This window comes from Kogia breviceps, chromosome 3, assembly GCF_026419965.1.
Source record: "Kogia breviceps isolate mKogBre1 chromosome 3, mKogBre1 haplotype 1, whole genome shotgun sequence".
Taxonomy (NCBI): Eukaryota; Metazoa; Chordata; class Mammalia; order Artiodactyla; family Physeteridae; genus Kogia; species Kogia breviceps.
In genome coordinates this window covers 184,671,593-184,691,333 of record NC_081312.1, presented here as the reverse complement: position 1 = coordinate 184,691,333, position 19,741 = coordinate 184,671,593, and the positions used below count along the sequence as shown (strand labels likewise).

Genomic DNA, 19,741 nt, shown 5'->3' with positions numbered 1-19,741 from the left:
TCACTGTACCAGCAGCAGAAACGACGACAAAATAACGTCTCCCCTCAACGAGAGCCCCGGAGCTTACAGAGATGTCCGAATTCTTCAGCCGTCCTCCCTTGGCGCGTTTCAGAAGCCGGACCCAGGTGGCCTTCATCAGCCAGACAGCGCCCTGCGCGTCCGCAGCTGCAGCCCCGGGCACCGATCCTCAGTGCGCGCCGAGCCCCGCAGAGCCCCTTCTCTGTTCCCGTCCATGCTCTGGGCAAACCCCTCCTCTCCGTCCCTTTCTGCCTCCGGGGCTTTCTCTTCCTACCCCGGAGGACTCCAGGCCACGGAGAGTCTTATTTTCCCATTCCAGCCAGTGGGGAGGGGAACCAAACACTCGAACGATTTCGATTGCTTTAAAGGTAACACTGCAAGTGCATCCAAAGGCATCAACTCGCCCTAAACTTCATGCATCTTATTACCTATTCTCCTCCCGACTCTTGAATCGTTAAAAGACATTAGTTGTAAGGGAGCCTTTAACACACACACACACACACACACACACACACACAAACCAACCTAGTGCAAAACGTATGCACTGACATTTGCAAGTGCAAAGGTCAAGCCTTATCTTCAGAGATCTGAAGGGGGAGGGCGGAGGACGCGCTCACCGCACTGGGCATGCTCCGTGTGTAACCTTCTTACACAGACGTTCACATCACATGGTCAGTCTGTCAAAGTGCCATTTTGCATCCAAAGTGCAAACCTCTGGAAAGGGCTTTTTGCTTCTATAGTAACAGGCACCTGGAATGTTTGGCATGTTTCTATTTCAGATCAAACATTCTCTCAAAAATAAAAGTGTAATCTCTCCCTCTTTTTCTTTTTTTTTCATTTTAGGATCCCTTTCCATTAATCTGCTGCAGAAAGTATATCCTATGCCATTGGACAATGCGTAGATAATAAATATGATATACACTGATGGGCAAAACCAAAATCAAATCATTCTCATCCATCCTAATATCAAGCCGCTCTTGACGGCTCTTGATTTCCTAAACAAAATGCGAGAGATTTGCCCATGGAATTAGGTCTTGAAAGTAATCACAGCGCTAAGCGATGCGTTTAACGGAGCTCAAAATGACTTGAAACTGCTTCTGCGACTGAGAAACTACCCTTCCAAATAAAGTCACTGGAATAAATAACAGTGTAAATTGTTATCACGTAATTACGAAGAAATTTCAAAGCTTGGTTGATTTATTAGGTGGAGTTAAGATTCATAGAACAATCTGGTCCAAACTCTTCTTACAAATAAAGTGATTGGGGCTTGGGAAAGAAAGTTACTTATTCATTTCCACTACGAGTGGAATTACATTTTCGAAAGTTTATGAAGAAACACACACTTCCAGGTTTCTTAAAGTAACTATCACTGCATTCCAAACTACATTTCTGTTTGAGTGTCCTGGGGGGATTGTTTTGTAAAGTCTCATGCAAATGAAAGAAAGGATTCTTATGAAAATCTTCCTTACTTTCTCTCCCTCCCTCCCTTCCTAACCCTCCCCATCCCCATTCCTTTCATTTCTAGGCTAAGACCAATCTTCATGACTTAAATGCCAGAAAATGCAGTAGAATAGACGCTTTAGAATAAATGTTGTAGATCAAATGCACCCTCATTGTGGTATCACAGCATAAATTAATAAACAGATTACTTACCTTGTTATCAAGTGAACGTAAAATGCATGAGGAATAGGAAATGCACTGCAAGTTTTTCATTCTAGTACAATTCACAAGGGAGATGGGGGTTTTTCCACACCAACCCACAGGCTGGGGGATTCCTAATTTTCCCAGAGGGTTTCCTATAGCAGGGATAGCACAGTAGAAAATTACCATGAAGCATGACTATATCCCATAAAGGACATCAGGGCCCATAGTCACAAGTGCTGGCATTTTAAACCCAGTCACCCTGCCACAGGGTCGGGTCGGGTCGGGTCAGGTCACGCCTCAGTGAAGATACAAAGTTTCTGTCATTAAGAAGTCCATAATGAGAGGAAGAGAGTAACACACACACAGACACATTGGTGATCTCATTCCCTTTTGAACAAAATAAGATTTAAAAAATCCTTTGCTCATAATCAGATGTAGCTTTTAATTACACGGTGATTTTGAGACCTGTTTCCAGGTTGAAATAATTAAGCAGTTTAAAAGGCCCTCTCCACTGAGTTTTGGCAATGATCTTTTTTTTCTTATATATTTTTTAACATCTTTATTGGAGTATAATTGCTTTACAATGGTGTGTTAGTTTCTGCTTTATAACAGCAATGATCTTTTGAATACTTGCAACAATATATTAACCTTTGACTACTTTACACTATGAGGTGTGACTTTCATTCCTTGGATATGTGAAGTACATACTTTGCAAATACTTTTCATTATAGAAGTTACATGTATCCATTACAGGACAAGAGACACACAGATAACATTTACTTTAAATTCTCCCATCCAAAGAGAGTCACTATTAAACAGTAGTGCTGTTTAGCTTCCAGAGTTCTTGCATTTTTGAAAGTCACCCTCCAAACGTGTGCCTTGCAATTAACCTCCTTCCTTCCGGGAGTGTGGATTTATGCGGTTAGAGGTGTGGTGTATCTGATCAAGCTTTTGCCTTTGGTACCATATGGACTTTCTGGGTCATCCCGCCTCAAGCAGTCTTCAATCACGAAGAGCTGGCAGTCATTTCCGTAAATCCAGAAAAGGTTATCACAAGATGTACCCCTGATCTCTCAGGTGCCTGCAATATGATTGGCTGAACTTTTGTAGTATTTGTCCTGGCAGGTACTTCACAGATTTCCTCTTCCACATCTTAATATTCTCATTCCTCATCATACAGTTCTAAAATGCAACCTGCGGCTAATGTCTACCAATAGCTCACCTGGGATCATTTATTTTTATCCTCAGGAGTCGCACTCCAAATTGTGTTCTTTGCTTATAGGAGACTTTAGTTAACTGGATTAATTGATGCTTCTATCTATTATTCAGTTTCTGGCGTTTTCCAATTTATGCCAAATATTTACACACAAAGCATTATGCTTTTCCTTTAACACTTTTTTTGTATTTATAATGTTTGCTTTTTTCATGCTGTACTCTACTGTTTCAATCATTTCTATTTCTATTGTTTTTCTTGAGTGTTCTTTTGTTTTTTTGTTTGTTTTTTGTGGTATGCGGGCCTCTCACCGCTGTGGCCTCTCCCGTTGCAGAGCACAGGCTCCGGACGCGCAGGCACAGCGGCCGTGGCTCACGGGCCCAGCCGCTCCGCGGCACGTGGGATCCTCCCGGACCGGGGCACGAACCTGCATCCCCTGCATCGGTAGGCGGATTCTCAACCACTGCGCCACCAGGGAAGCCCAACATCGGTATATTTTTGAGACTGTTCTATATTACATTAATTAGAGCAATCAATTTATTAAGGCTAGACTATGTAGACGAGTGATAATAATTGCTAATTTTTAATGAATGCTTACACTGTACTCTAGGCACTGGGCTGATTCACCAGTGTTACATAATTTAATAATTAATTTTCTCCATTTTTCACTGAGGAAGAAACTGACATAGAGAAGTTAAGTTACCTGAGTGAGGTTACAAAGCTAAAAATCGATGGGGGTAGGAATTAACCTTCAGCAATCTGAATTTAAGTTCTGTGCATGCATCAGTTCAGAAACTTAAAAGCCAGAACAAATCCCTACATGCAAGTGATGTTTCTATTAATCAAAACCATTTTTCTTTCTTTTTCTTAAATTGAAGTATAGTTGATTTACAATGCTGTGTTAGTTTCAGGTGTCCGGCAAAGTAGTGATTCAGTTTATTTATACACACACACTATATATATACATATATATATATATATATATATTCTTTTTCAGATTCTTTTCCAGTATAAGTTATTACAAGATATTGAATATAGTTCCCTGTGCTATAGAAAACATCTTTTTCTGTCTGCCAGGCACACATATAAACTTTTCTAAAGGTCATAATGTGTCATGATGACTTCCAAGTTCTCATCTCTATCTCTGCTGAGCTTGGCGCCCTCCCCCTCCCTTCCTTTCTGTCTGTCCCCATCCCTTCCCCATCCCCTCACTCACCCCCCCCCATATACATCTTCACAGATTCTCAAATTTTATCTTCCTCAAAGGCACAATGAAGGTGCAATGAAACAGGTAATTTCTCATTCATCAATGTAACACAGTTTTGTGAAACGTTGCCTGATACCCTGAAATTTTCCTCATTTCAGAGTATCTCAGTTGTAAAGCATTCTTTTTTTACTTATCTGCAATGGAATGTAGGTAAGTAGAATAGGAAAACAACGGAAGTCAAGAAAGCAGGTATTTAAGTTTTCCCCTTTTCCCTGAAGAAGAACATAACTTTGTCAAGCTGGCCTTCAGCAGCCTCTTTGGCAGCTACTCTGGCCTGAAGCTGGCTGGAATTCAAGGTCTTCTGACTAATCTTTCAGTTCAACAGGAACAGTTGCTAGTTTTCAGCACTGAAACTAAAGTTACTACAGAGTAGAAATGATAGGTCCAAGTCTCAGGGATGTAACTAACTTACATATTTTTAAGAGTAATATATTAAAACACCATTATTACCAAATTATTCCTCAAACTGAGGGTATGATGGATATTTACGTTTCGTAGAAGAGTCCAATATTTGTAAAATGTGACACTGTTAAAAAGAACCACTATGAAAAAGCTAATATTAGATGGGAAATTTAACATTATTTTGAGTTTTAGATTTCAAGCATAGGATAAATAATTTCCCTTCACAATTACAACAGTGTTTGTGTACGTTGGGGGAGTTTTTCAGCCTATTATAATATATATTTACTGATGGTGATAGATTACAAGTGTTTTTTCATGCTAATATAATTTCTTAAAAAATTTATTTTTCATTCATGAGAATAAAAATGAACAGGTAAGAAGTAGAAAATTAGTGGCCTGGGAGAGTTGGACTTTCTCAAAATATTGCTGAAAAAAATTAAAGGAGCGAATGAAGCACACATAGGAAATTCTGGGGATAGGAATTCATGATGGGTATGGATATAGCAAGAAACTCTGAGTGGGCATTGCTACATTTAGTCTTTCTACTGAATCATTCCACTCAGCATACACACTTGTTATTATTTCCCTCTGCCTAATCAATCAATGTGATACACCACATCTACAAAAGAAAAAAAACCACATGATCATCTCAACAGAAGCAGAAAAAGCATTTGATAAAATTCAACATCCATCCATGGTAAAAAGTCTTACCAAAGTGGGTTTAGAGGGAACATATCTAATAAAATAATAGATAGATATAAATTAATAATAGATAAATCAATATAAATAAATAATAGATAAATAAATATAAAATAATAATAGGGACATAATAGGAAATATTAATATTAGGGAAATAACAGAAAAAAATAATAATAGGGAAATAATAAAAGCTATTTATGACAAAACCACAGGCAATATAATGCTCAACGATGAAAACCTGAGAGCCTTCCAGCTAAAATCTGGAATAAGACAAGGATGCCCACTTTCACCACTTCTATTCAACATAGTATTGGAAGTCCTGGCCACAGCTATCAGACAAGAAAAAAAATAAAAGGTATCCAAATCGGAAGGGAAGAGGTAAAACTGTCATTATATGCAGATGACATGATACTATTATTTCCCTCTGCCTAAGGAAACCTCCCCTGGACTTCATTTTCTCTGCCAGCTTTCACCCCATTTCTTTGCTCTCCTTTGCAGAAAACAAAAAAAAGCCGAAAAGAAGTTGCCCGTGCTCACTTTAGTTCTTCTCTATGGATCTCTCTTAAGCCTACTGTCTCCCACTGCTGTCCCCCAAACTGCTCAAGGTCATCAGCAATGAATCAAATCTCAGGGTCAATTCTCAGTGCTCACCTTAACCTATCGGTAGCATTTAGCCTGGTTGTTTAATATCACTCTCCACCCTTTATCCACTCACTCAAAGTTGCTTTCTCAAAGCACTCTCTCTTGGTCTTTCTCTTACCCACTGGCTGCTCCTGTGGAGTCTGCTTGGCTGGGATCTCCTCTTCCACCCCTCTCCTCCACCCTCCCCTCTCACACACAACCTCCTTCTTTCTGCTCCAACCTCACTGATGCTCCTCACAGGCACCAAGGAAAGCTCTCTCCCTAGACTTCCACATGATGATCACTTCCTTCAAGTCTTTGCTCAGTTGGCACCTTTTCAATGAAGACTTCCTCTACCATCCAATTTAAAACTGCAATCCCCACTGCCCTCCAGCATCACTCATCTCACTTACCATGTTCAACTTTTTAAAAATAGTGCTTTTACCTCATAGTATACAATATAATTTACTTATTATGTTTATTGTTTAGTGTCTATCTCCTTCCACTAGAATATAACATCCATGAGGGCAGAGATTTTTTTTGTTTGTTTCATTTACTCATTTATCCTAAGTGCCTAGAATAGTGCCTGGCACAGAATACATGCTCTATAAACATGTGTTGAATGAATGAATAGGGTTACCAGAGACAGAGGGAGTCTTTTCTTCCTCACATCCTAGATCCTGAAGCTCTTCTGCTATACAGGGTCCTCCTTAGCATTCCTGAACATTTCTAAACATTCTTAAAACATTCCTAAATATTTTCATGTCTCTTCCTTACTAAAAAAAACCAAACAGGGCTTCCCTGGTGGCGCAGTGGTTGACAGTCCGCCTGCCGATGCAGGGGATACGGGTTCGTGCCCCGGTCTGGGAAGATCCCACGTGCCACGGAGTGCCTGGGGCCGTGAGCCGTGGCCGCTGAGCCTGCGCGTCCGGAGCCTGTGCTCCACAACGGGAGAGGCCACAACAGTGAGAGGGCCGAGTACAGCAACAAACAAACAAACAAAAATTAAAATGAAACAAAATAAAAAACATCAACAGCAATCTTACCCATAGTTAATGTCAATAAATATTTGCTATGATGAGTAGAAGAATAAAACAAAAATGTCAGCCTGAAGATATACTTGGTATTTTATCATAAACCTCAATAAATACCAAGTTCATTAACGTAGTGTAAATGTCAATTGTCTGATGATTAAATAAACATGTTCCATAACAAGCAAGCTACTAAAAAGAAAAGTCATTACACTTAAAATTTATATAGCATCTTCCAAGAAATGTAAGAGAGATTTTGACATTTAAAAAATGTAATTAAAGCTTATTTTCTATGAAGCATCTTCTTTTCCCATTAATTGCACTTCTTCATTCCAGGGACTTAAATTTCCAATCCTAACACTGCTAATGACTCACTGTGTAGCCACAGGCAAGTCATGTAAATATTCCCCAAGGCTGATTCTCCCTCTGCAAAATGAGTACAGTACATCAAAGCTACCAGAAAGAATATTCTTGAGAATTTCCTTGCACATGGTTGAAAATACATTGTAAATATGACATATTCAAATAGACTGTTTACAGACTGTCACTTCTCATACACTGCTCCTGCTGGTCCTATGAGAATAGAGTTTAAATTCACAGCGGAAAAAAACGTGACTATACATATAACCTCTAGTAAGATGGAATGTTTAAAAAATCAAGCCAGCACAGGAGGAAGATATTTCTTCAAGCAATTTTGGATCATATATTTAAAAGGAAAGCAACTATTAGCTGGACACATACACAACTCTGGAACATCTTAACAGGCTCTCTACTACTAAATAAAGATCACACCAGAAGATGACATGTCCAGCTGCGAGCTTTTTCTTGAGTGCCAGAACAATCACACAATGAACCTTGGATCCTGCCTTCCAGAGAGAATTCTCCCAGGTGGCAGTGAACCATCAATCCACAGACATTAAAGGATAGTCGTAGCACATGTATCCTCCAGGAAACCCCAGAGCTGTAAAAAAGGGTATGGCTTCAGTCCTTAAAGATTTTACCCTCGGGCTTCCCTGGTGGCGCAGTGGTTGAGAATCCGCCTGCCGATGCAGGAGACACGGGTTCGTGCCCCGGTCCGGGAAGATCCCACATGCCGCAGAGCAACTAAGCCCGTGAGCCATGGCCGCTAGGCCTGCGCGGCCGGAGCCTGTGCTCCGCAACGGGAGAGGCCACAACAGTGAGAGGCCCGCATACCGCAAAAAAAAAAAAAAAACCCAAAAAAAACAAACAAACAAAAAAAAAAGATTTTACCCTCTAAAATTTTCTTTGCATACACATGAGTTTTTCTCATTGATACGAAACACAGTAAGAGAACAACAGACATAAACAGACAAAGGTTATGGATACAAGATTCACAAAAAAAATCGGTTACCCACAAGCATCTGGAAAAAACGTTCTGTCTCACTAAATTAGACACAATACCATTTCCTCATTACACAAGTACTCTCTGCAAAGTGCCAACTCACAATGTTATGAGGACACATTACAACCAATGCTTTCACATCTTGTTCATAGTTTTACTTTAGTACAACCCTTTGGGAAAACCAAGTTCTTTTTGTTTCTATCTAGATATGTATCTAGACTAATGATTTCACTTCTCGGACCTGTCTTTAAAAAATTCTTAAATTATGGTTCATAAACTTAGATTATTATACAACCTTAATAATAGTTACAGAGAGTAAAGGGCATTATAGGCAAATGTTTATCATGATCGTAATTGGTAAAAAAAAAAAGAAAAGAAATTAAAAAAAAACCCCTGAATCATTTCTATAAATACATACATCCATGTATGTAAAAGTACTGGGAGTACACAAAAATAACAGGAGATAGAGGACTAGATTCATTTTTTTTTTTAAATTCAGGGCAATAATTTTAATTATTTTCTGTAATGTTACCATTTTTGTGATTAGAAGTAAAAAGCTCATGCTTGTTGCAATTGAAACGTCTAATACACTCTGAAAATATTTTTGGTGTTGAAAAAAGAGTGTTTGCAGATTCATATTTCCCCTAATTTGTTGATTTAACCTTGATAGTTTTTTGCCTGTGGGGAAGGGACACAAACTTGGGATCTTCTGAAAAACTCTTGATTCAAGTCACCAAAAAAAAAAAAAAAAAAAAAGAAAGAAAAGAAATAGAGTAAATGTTGATGCAGGAATTGTATCAGGAAAGAAACAAGAATTAAAAGAAAAATACTTCAGCATGAAATGTTAACATTTTAAAGTATTACATTTCTCTGTAGACAATGTATTAAAATGATTATTTGAGGTCTCCACTGAAACACGGGGCTTTTCTCCTATGACTAGTTAAATGATTTTTGGTACTAGGTTAGATACTTAAGCAGGCCAAATGACTCAGTAATTTGGTAATACATTATTAATATCCTGCTCTAAAAGTCTAACCTTCCAGAAAGATATGACTTTGGTTCAGAGAGATTTAATATTAACAATAGGCTACACGATCAGGGAGCTGCCAGGAAAAGGGCCGGTGGTGGGCAGCATTGGTGCTAAAGCACCACAAAGTAACCTACTGACCTCAAATAGTTAACGCATCCTTTAAGCAGCTAACCTACCTTCCGGAGGTGATTTAAGAACTAGAGACAATTTGGTTCATTACAAATCTATGTTTAGAAATATGCTGCAAATGTCAGATTGGTTAGCTGGAGATGTGCTGTTGGTTATATTAATATATTATTGTTAGAAAATCCAGACTCTATTTGGAATGTGTCCCAAAACACTGGACATATACAATTGGTAAAAAGCAATTCATGTTATATTTCCTGTCTCACAAATAAGAAAGCTTTTTTTTTTTTTTTTTTGTGGTACGTGGGTTTCTCACTGCTGGGGCCCCTCCCGTTGCGGAGCACAGGCTCCGGACGCGCAGGCTCAGCGGCCATGGCTCACGGGCCCAGCCGCTCCGTGGCACGTGGGATCCTCCCGGACCGGGGCACGAACCCGCGTCCTCTGTGTCGGCAGGCGGACTCTCAACCACTGCGCCACCAGGGAAGCCCAAGAAAGCTTTTTTTTGGCCACACTGCGTGGCTTGCAGGACCTCGGTTCCCCAGCCAGGGATTGAACCCAGGCCACAGCAGTGCAAGCCTGGAACCCTAATCACTAGGCCACCAGGGAAGTCCCAAGAAAGCATTTTTTTAATTGCAAATATTCAACACATGGTGCCATTGGCTGAATGCTTGTGTCCCCCCCAAATTCAGATGTTGAAGCTGGATCCCCGAGGTGATGGTATCAGGGGGTGGGGCTTTGGGGAGGTGATGAAGTCATGAGGGTGGAGCCCTTTTGAGTATTATTAGTGCCCTTGTAAAAGAGACCCCAGAGAGCTCCCTTGCCCCTCTGACAAGTGAGGACACGTGAAAAGATGGCCGTCTATGAACCAGGAACTCGACTCTCTGCCAGCGCCTTAATCTTAGCCTTCCAGCCCTGAGGACTGTGAGAAATTTCTGTTGTTCGTAAGCCACTCAGTTTGTGGGTGGTATTTTGTGATAGCAGCCCGAATGGACTAAGACACGTGGAAATACATGCTCTGCTTTAAGTTTAAAAGTATAATAAACTTCAACGATGATAAAACTTCTATCAGGCAGGGCAACACATGGCTTGACAGTTTGGTAAGAAGACAGTTTGGTAAAGGTTAGAAAAGACCTGGTGACTGCTGGCCATGCCTCTGACCCTTGACCTTTGGCCTGGTGACACTCTTCACAGATGCTACAGCAATGCTTATGCTGCATGCCAGGGGCTTCTACTGTTAAAACAGACAGCAAACTCGGGCCCTCCAAACCAAAGCTAAACCGACTCTGTCTTCCACTTCATTTAAATGACAGTCATTCAATATTGTGCACAGTTAAATATTATTATCTTCCCTCTCCAACACACACATACATTAGAATGTAATGTCCATGAGGAGGGCGGGGATTTTTTTTTTTTTCTCACCTCTGTTCCCGCAGTGCCAGTGTGTATGAGATGAGCTGGGACCTGGGACTCTTGGCTGCAGTGCTTGCACCTGGACAGACCCCTCCTTGAGCCACAAAATACAAAGAAACTATAAGGGGCTAAAAGTAACTGAGTGCATGTGCACCTGGGGCAAATTATGGACGACAAGATAGGAAAAGACCAAAAAGCCAACTGCCGTTCCTGAAGATCCAGGAGCAAAAGCATGGGGTACTGCGCACGCCCCCTGCACACAATACCGCCAAAGGGGGGGGCAAACCACCTAAGCGGCCCCTCCAGCTCAACCCCTGGGCCTGACCCTGCCCTCACCCTTTATAAGGAACCCGCTCGCCGCCCACCCCCCCCCAGGACACAGCGAGCCAGGGAAACTGTTACAGGGGTCTCGCTCCCCCCTGCTGCAGCAGGAGCCCCAGTCAAGCCTTGCCTGGACTTCTTGTCTGGCCTCTGATCAATTTCTATTGATTAAGGAGGCCAAGAACCCCTGTGGGTGACACACACATCTGGGAAGAAGACAAGATTGGGGTCCTTTACATTCCAGTGAAGGAGACACAGGTGTGACACAGGTAAATAACACAGAACTTATTTTATGACTCTACCATGTCGCACAAGGCAGCTCTGGGCACTAGAGACCCCGGGACTCTCTGGCCAAATGGCCATGAGCCCACTTCTCAGGACTGCCTGGGCCTCTTCTCACGTTCATCCTCCTCAGGACATACTTCCCCACCTGTGTGCGCACCCCGCAACGCAGGGGTGGCCAAGGGCAGCTGTCTGCTGAGCGGGCAGTGATGAACGGGAGACTGAATGTATAGGCTTGGCTGTCCGCCCACATCGCGAACCTTGACCGAGCCCACCGGGATGTGAGGCCTGTGTGCTGGCTCGCTGCCCGCTGCCACGTTCCCGCGGAGAGCTGCCAGGACAGTTCTAGCCCCAGGCTGGCCTTCTCCGTCATTAGAGAGGTTTGCACTCCGCTGGCCCTCTTGCCGCCATCCAGCAGAGGCGGGTCTACCACAAAGCCAAGGCCTTTGTTGTGTTAATATCTGGATCTTCTGCTCCTGGCAGATGACCGGCCGGCGCTCACCCTGGCGCATTCCAGGTGCTCAGTTAGTTATTTTGGGCAAATGAATACAGTGTATGGCTATCACATCAAACTTGGGGTGATACCGGGTGTTAAACAGGCACAAAGTTAGCCTCTGTGACCTCGGTAAATGTTCCAAAGATTGTTTAGCCAGTAAGATAGCATCTATATTTCCTGCCAATCGGGCATCCGATCATGGATAAAACAACACCGGCACCATTCCATGGTCTGAGAAAACACAGAGGAAAGACACCAAGCAAACTCAAGAAGGACTCTTCAGTGCAGAGAAAAGAGAAAACTGCAGTAAGCAGAGAGGAAAACAGCATTTGCAAAGCCCATCAGAGGAATCCTCCTGAAAAATCTGGACGATGCTAGAAAGACAGGAGATCGACTGAGGCTGGGCATGGTCTTTTCCCTTTCCTTTTTTTTTTTTTTTCCCCGGTATGCGGGCCTCTCACTGTCGCGGCCTCTCCTGTTTCGGAGCACAGGCTCCGGACGCGCAGGCTCAGCAGCCATGGCTCACGGGCTTAGTTGCTCCGTGGCATGTGGGATCCTCCCGGACCGGGGCACGAACCCGCGTCCCCTGCATCGGCAGGCGGACTCTCAACCACTGCGCCACTAGGGAAACCCCTTTTCCTTTCTTTTTTCTCTCTCCTCCCTCCCCTTCCTTCCCCCCCCCTTCCTTCCTTTCCCTAAGAGTTTTAGCCTTAATACGCTTTAAGAAGGCTTTAATAGCCTTCTTTAAAACACAAATTAATATCAGAGCCCCACTTCATATTATTTATACTTGTACGTAATTTATTTTGAGGACCATATGCTAAAAATACACGAAAGCAACTAAACAAACTAACAAAAAACTCTGAAAGCCTCACTCTGGAATGGAAGTTCAATCCTTTTCAAGTCATCCTTTTGTGAGGTCCATGAAGCACTGAAGAATGTCTCCACATAGTATGCAGAGAGATGCCTGGAACGGGCAGGGCCTCTGTGCCTGCGGCCGGCAGGCTTTCAGAGGACTGGGTGACCACGCACCACTAAGCGCGGCTGTCCGTGTAAACTGTGTATATTTCATGAAGGCCAGGGCGACTAGTATGATTCTAGCCTTCCACGTTCCAGCCTCTGCGGGCAATTAAATCACAGTAAAACCAACCTCCTCCTAGGGAGGAGGGGTGCGGGCTCCTACCTGTTATTCCCGACAACGCAACCGAAGGACAGCAGCCAGCAGTATAATTTCCCCAGTGGGCACTGCCTCCGAAGATGTGGTCTTAGCAGTGAGGATTAACAGCTCTGTTGATCTCACTTCTTTCTACTTTCAGAGAATCCGCTGCTCTCATTCTCAGACTGGCTTCTGGGGGTGCTTACAAGTAAGGCCGCCCACCATGAGAGGGAAATGTGCTAATTAATATAAAATTTGGATCGCATGAGGAAAAGTCTATACATTTTCGAAAAGTGGGATTCCCCCAGTTGGGATATTATTTCTTTGCTTTTCTATTCATCTTTTCTTTAGTGATCTAAAACATTAAGAATAGCCTGATGCGTCTTCCTCTAAAAATAACCTGCAAAAATTAGTTTTTCTAATGAATCATTTCTCACTTCACTTTGGAAAATAATTGAAAGCACGAACATCCTCAAAATAGCTCTTGTCCCCCATGCAAAGAGTGAACTTTGATTTTCATAGTTAGTTGTAATACTCAAGGGTTTTCAGCCAATAAATCCTTTCATTTTTTTGGCTAAAGCAAAGACAAAATGGAAATGTGGCCTGGTGATTCAGTCAACATTAAAAAATATATATATTTTAAAGGAATTAGGGACACTGTTGTTCTTGAGATAAAAGCTTGAACCCGACTGAATTAAAACTAAACTTTTTAATTTAAAAAAGTTAAAAAAAAGTAAAAACAGTTTTTTGTTTGTTTTTCTTTTAAAAATAAATCTTGAAGCTATTATGCTGAGTGAAAGAAGCCAATCACAAAACGGTAAATGCTGTATGGTTCTACTTCCACGAGGTACCAACAGTAGCCACATCCACAGGGACAGAAAGTAGAATGGTGGGTGTCCAGAGCTGGGGACAAGAGGGGGTGGGGAGTTCATGTGTAATGAATGCACTTGATGCCATAGAACTGTACACTTTAAAAATGGTTAAAATGGGGCTTCCTGGTGGCGCAGTGGTTGAGAATCCGCCTGCCGATGCAGGGGATGCGGGTTCGCGCCCCGGTCTGGGAGGATCCCACGTGCCGCGGAGTGGCTGGGCCCGTGAGCCATGGCCGCTGAGCCTGTGCGTCCGGAGCCTGTGCTCTGCAACGGGAGAGGCCATGGCAGTGAGAGGCCTGCGTACCACACACACACACACAAAAAACTGCTTAAAATGGAAAATTTTGTTACGTATATTTTACCACAATAAAAATATGACAAAAAAAACCCCCAACGTGGTTTCTGATAGGGAAATCTGCATTAAGCTTCCAAACTTAAAGAAAAAAGTGACAGAGAGCAAGAAATTCTATTAAGCCAACAAATATAACAAAGTCAGCTCCTGGGATTGACACATATATATCATAGATACTCTATAAACCAGACAACTACTGAGAACCTGCCACAGAGCCCAGGGAATTCTACTCGATGCTGTGTGGTGTCCTAAATGGGAAGGAAACCCAAAAAAGAGGGGGGGGTATATGTATACATATAGCTGATTCACTCTGCTGTGCAGTAGAAACGAATAAAACATTGTAAAGCAACAATACTCCAATAAAACAAAACAAAACAAAAAAAACCCCACCAAAGTCAGCTCCAGGAGAGCAAGGCCTGCTCTCTGCTTTTTTGTTCCAGGGGGTTTGGAGGGGAAGGGAGGAAGGGGAGATATTTTTTTGTTTTCTAAGTTGAAGTTTGAAACTCCAACCAGCCTCAAACTGTTCCTACACCGATTCAGGAAGATTCTTACTACCAAAGTCACCGTGGCATCTAATAATTACGGTTCTGAATTAGTAATTGATCTAAAGCATGTGCCTCAAAGACATTCTGTATAAAGCAATCACATCTAGAGAAAGAAATTCTGCATGTGCTATATAATTATAAAAATCAGAGACCTTCGGGTTGTGTCAGTGTTTTAGGTAACAAATAATTTCAGCACTAAGATACCCAATTAACTCTCATTCAGAATTAAAATGTTGACATATCACCAAGTACGCTGTCGTGAGTGGGGGAGAATAATTCAAATATAAAAATTTGACACTTTTCAGGATTTGTATTCAGGCCTACAAAGAAGTTTACTATAATTATTGGCTGGGTTTTCTTTGTCACTGGTCCCTGTAATTTCATCCTTACACACACACACACACACACACACACACACACACACACACACACGTGCGCTCTTGACTAGACCATTTCTCTAACAAGAATACCTTCCACAAGCAGGGGAAGCATCATGTCCCTGGATCCTAATTAACATAAAGACAATGACCCATTCAAACAGCCAAAAGAAAGAGTTCAAGGACCCTGTGTACTTCATAATCATCACTTTCATTCAGTTCCCAGATCTGGGTGGAAACTGAAACATAACATCTGAATTAGGAGCAAAGGGTGTTTGAGTTGGCAAATATAATTTTCAGAAACCTCAAAAAAATAGCCATCTACAGAGGGACATCTATAGTACATTCCCAAATTTTATACCAGGCTCAAGGAGAAAGCATTACACGTTTCCTCATATAAAAATATCTTCAGGGCTCTAACCACACAGATTCTAGCAGGGACCAGCCAGCCCGCTGCCTCTTTTTGTACGCCTTGTGAGCTAAGAATAACGTTCATGTTTTTAAGTAGTTAAAAACAATCAACAGAACAGTATCTCATGACATGTACAAATTACATGAAACTCCAAGTTCCGTGACCATAAATAAAAACGTTATTGACACATAATCACAATCAATTCCACATTTCCTGTGGCTGCTTTTGTGCTACAAAAGCAAAGCTGAGTGGTTAAGACAGAGAATGTATGGCCTGAAAGCCAAAAATATTAATATTTCCTATCTGGCCTTTACAGCAAGTTTGTTAGCTTCTGTATTACGTGATACGCCGGGCTTAACATTATATAGCTTGCACAGTAGTGATATCTAATTAATCAAATTATTCTGTACTCCAGTTCCTCTTTTATTTATTTATTTTACAAGAGCGACTGAAGGCTTTATTTTTGGAGGACATCTATGTGGCACAAGAAATTTCCTGCCCTTTATAGATATTCCCTAATTGAAATTATTTATACTTCAACCAGCATCTTAGTACAGTTGGTTTTCAAACCAGTGACTACTTCAATGGATGAGAAAAGCGTTTCCTTCTCCAAATCCATGTCCAAGGCATGTGGGAGCAGCTTCATGGTAGTTTTCAGCACATTAAGAAACCAGGAAAATTAAAGCATCCTTCAGACAGAGGTACAGGCAACACCACTCATTCAGGCATTCACTGCCCACATCTATTGATACTCATGTCCAGGCCCCTGAACATCAACGTCATCACTCAGAGCACGGGCCCCTCTGCGTCCCCACTGAAGGTCAAGGAGAACGGAATTTTCACTTGCTCACTAGCAGTATTTTGTGACAAATATTGCCTTCCGTTTCCCAGTTTCAAGGAATTAGAATTCTTAGGAAACAGTTTCTGTTTGCGGTCTTCATCGATTAAAAGCTGCGTTTTCCAATTTCAATTGCCTGACATTTTCCCAGTGCACAGCTCTGAAAGCTGAATCCAAAGGGTAAACAGCATCTCTCAGAGGATTTAGAAAATGATTAATTTAACGATGGACTTCATCCCCGTCAGCACACTGAGATGATCTTTACTTTAATAAAGATACACGTACGTTTCTCCTTTCCTGCACTGATACACAACGGGGGTAGGGGTGAAATCACAGGACAAAATAAAAGAGAACAGGATGCATCAAAACACTCGCCTCTCTATTACTTTCAGTCTCTAATATCACGGAAAGTAGGAACTGCTTCTCAGGCTACCTCTGAGACACAGCCTTTCTGTCTTTACTAAAGGACCATTTTTAAATAAAATTTTTTACTGAAGTCTAGTTGATTTACAATGTTGTGTTAATTTCTGCTGTACAGCAAAGTGACTCAGTTAGACATATATATATTCTTTTTCATACTCTTTTCCATTATGGTTTATCATAGGATATTGAACACAGTTCTCTGTACTGTACAGTAGGACCTTGTTGTTGACCCATCCTATAGATACTAGTTTGCGTCTGCGCACCCCAAACTCCCAGTCCTTCCCTCCCTCCACCTCCCCCTTGACAACCTCAAGTCTGTTCTCTATGTCTGTGAGTCCGTTTCTGTTGCACAGATAAGTTCATTTGTGGCGTTATTTTAGATTCCACTTATCAATGACATCACATGGTATTTGCCTTTCTCTTTCTGACTTACTTTGCTTACTATGATCATCTCTAGGTCCATCCATGTGGCTGCAACTGGCACGATTTCATTCTTTTTGATGGCTGAGTAATATTCCATTGTATATATATACCACTTCTTCTTTATCCATTCATCTTAAAGGAACTTTTCTTTAGGGGGCAGTGTAACAAGTATTAAATCTGACACTTCTCTGTTGGGTGGTGTTGGACAAGCTATAGAACATCCTTATCTAGAAAACGGGAAGGAGACAGCACTCCAGGCAAAGAGTTGTTGTGATACTAAATAATACTTGAAAAGGGCAGTGCGGGTGCAGAGGTGCTCAGGAACTGAGTGCCGCATAGCGCTGCTCTGTTCTTGTTGTACAGGACATGAAAGGCTAAGTAAGGCATCGAGAGCTAAGCACTTTACACAATAAAGAAAACCCACCTGGGTGACAAAGGATGTCCTTTGAAACACAGCTCAGCAATTCATGAGCTTTGATTAACTTGATATGGCCTCAGTTTGATCTCTCAAGCCACCCCATTCTCCTTCACTCCAAACCAAGGAGACACCTCCCTTCCTTATTAATTCAGGATTAACCCCTCAGTTAAGGGTGATCACCAGTTAAGGGTGATCTTGTGACTCTCTCTGCCCCCTACCCCCCAGTTCTACCTGGCACCTCTTAGCCACGGACCTTCCCCTAAGCCCTCTCTACCTTCTGGAAACCTGAGATAACATCTCGTGCTCAAGTCCTTCTCCTTCATCAGCTGTCCTGCTTAGTAAGGCATTCTTACTGGGTGATCTCTGCAACTCTTTTAATGTCCATTGAAACATGACTTTATGTTTTGTGTCTCTATAGAGTTTCCTTTTCCTCTGTCGTTCTGTTGATCCTGAGTCATAACTCACCCCGATGTACCTATAGTTATTTGTTTTTTCTCTAAATCAATGCCGGCATTAAAATGAAAACGGGGGTAGGGAAGGAGGGAGGCTACTTATTATTTAATTTATTTATTTTTTACAGTCACTTCTATTCCTCTCAGGGTCGAACACCAGTACCATCTTGGAGAGAACACCAATATGAGTGTGTGCCCGTGACACATGGACTTCTTAGAGCTCTATGGGATAAACCCTTCCCCCAAAGGAAATCACAGACCGACTGGCTTAACCATTCTAACACCTTAGCCATTATACGAAAACAAAACAAACTCTAAGGAAAAATCTGAAGGAGCATATAGGCTAAGCCCAGAGGCTTCAGAAAGCAAATGGAGAAACCACGAGAGGAGCAACACAGAGCAATGGAGGGCTTGGATTCTGCCAGCAGGTTGACTCAGGCTTGAATTCTGGCTCTGCCTCTTACTAGCTGTGTCACCTTGGGTACCTGTTTAAACTCGCCAAACTCGGTTTCCTCATCTGTAAATTGTGGATGGTAAAAAAATTGTTCTGAATAATTACTATATGTAAACCACTTAAATCAATGCCTTACACATAAATATTCCATTAATAATAGCAGCTGTCTTCCTCCTCCTCCTCCCCCCTCCTCCTCCCCCAAACCAAACCAGTGGCTCCAGGGTGCTTCCTGCATCATCCACAGTGGAAACCTCCAGGGAGAGCTGCACACAATTTGGACTGATGGTGGCCCTGTTAAGAGGGCGCTCGGCGGCTCCCAAGAAAGAGACGGCTGCAGCAGGGGGTGCTGGAGGTCTCACGGGTAGGTTCCTTCCCTCGGGAATCGTAACAGCGAAGTGTGGTGTCTGCGGAGCACTGAGGGACTCGGGATTCTGAAGTCAGCTGCACAGAACCAAGTCAGAATAGGGAAACTTTTCATTTAACGGAGTTCCTTTCTGCTTCACCCTGGGTCACAGGGTGGCTAGAAGCAAAAGCTCTCGGCCCATTAGGAGACATGCCCCTGCCCCCCGCTGCGCGGTGCGCAGTCATTGAGAAGGCAACACTCCTGGGAGTGTGGGGTGAGCAGATGCAAACTGGTATCTACAGGATCAACAACAAGGTCCTACTGCAGAGCCCAGCGAACCGTATTCAATATCCTGTGATAAACCACCACGGAAAAGAATACGAAAAAGAATGGGTATATATATATATATATATATATATATATATATATATATATAAAAACTGGGTCACTTTGCTGTACAGCAGTAATTAATATAACATTGTAATTCAACTATACTTCAATAAAAAATAAATTTTAAAAAAAAGATAACACTCCTGTGTGGGGAGGGGGATGAACTGGGAGATTGGCACTGACATACACACACGACTACGTTTCAAACAGATAACCAACAAGGACCTGCTGCACAGCACAGGGAGCTCTGCTCAGTGTTCTGTAATAACCTACATGGGAAAAGAATCTGGAAAAGAATGGATATGTGTATAACTGAATCACTTTGCTGTACGCCTGACACAACGTTGTAAATCAACTTTAGTC

At 42.1% G+C, this 19,741-nt stretch overlaps 1 protein-coding gene across 9 annotated transcripts in view; it reads right to left on the bottom strand.

Annotated features, from left to right (window-relative positions):
- The window catches only part of CACNB2 (calcium voltage-gated channel auxiliary subunit beta 2), a 422,888-nt gene that overhangs the window by 152,876 nt on the left and 250,271 nt on the right, over window positions 1–19,741 (bottom strand). For 2 of the 9 annotated variants that reach the window (XM_067030505.1, XM_067030507.1), the window contains exon 1: window positions 68–533. The exons of the other annotated variants lie outside the window; for them this stretch is intronic. In XM_067030505.1, coding sequence (XP_066886606.1) covers window positions 68–136 — 69 coding nt within the window. In that variant the 5' untranslated portion in view covers window positions 137–533. Of the gene's footprint in view, window positions 1–67; window positions 534–19,741 lie in introns of those variants that run through there. 9 annotated transcript variants of the gene reach the window in all.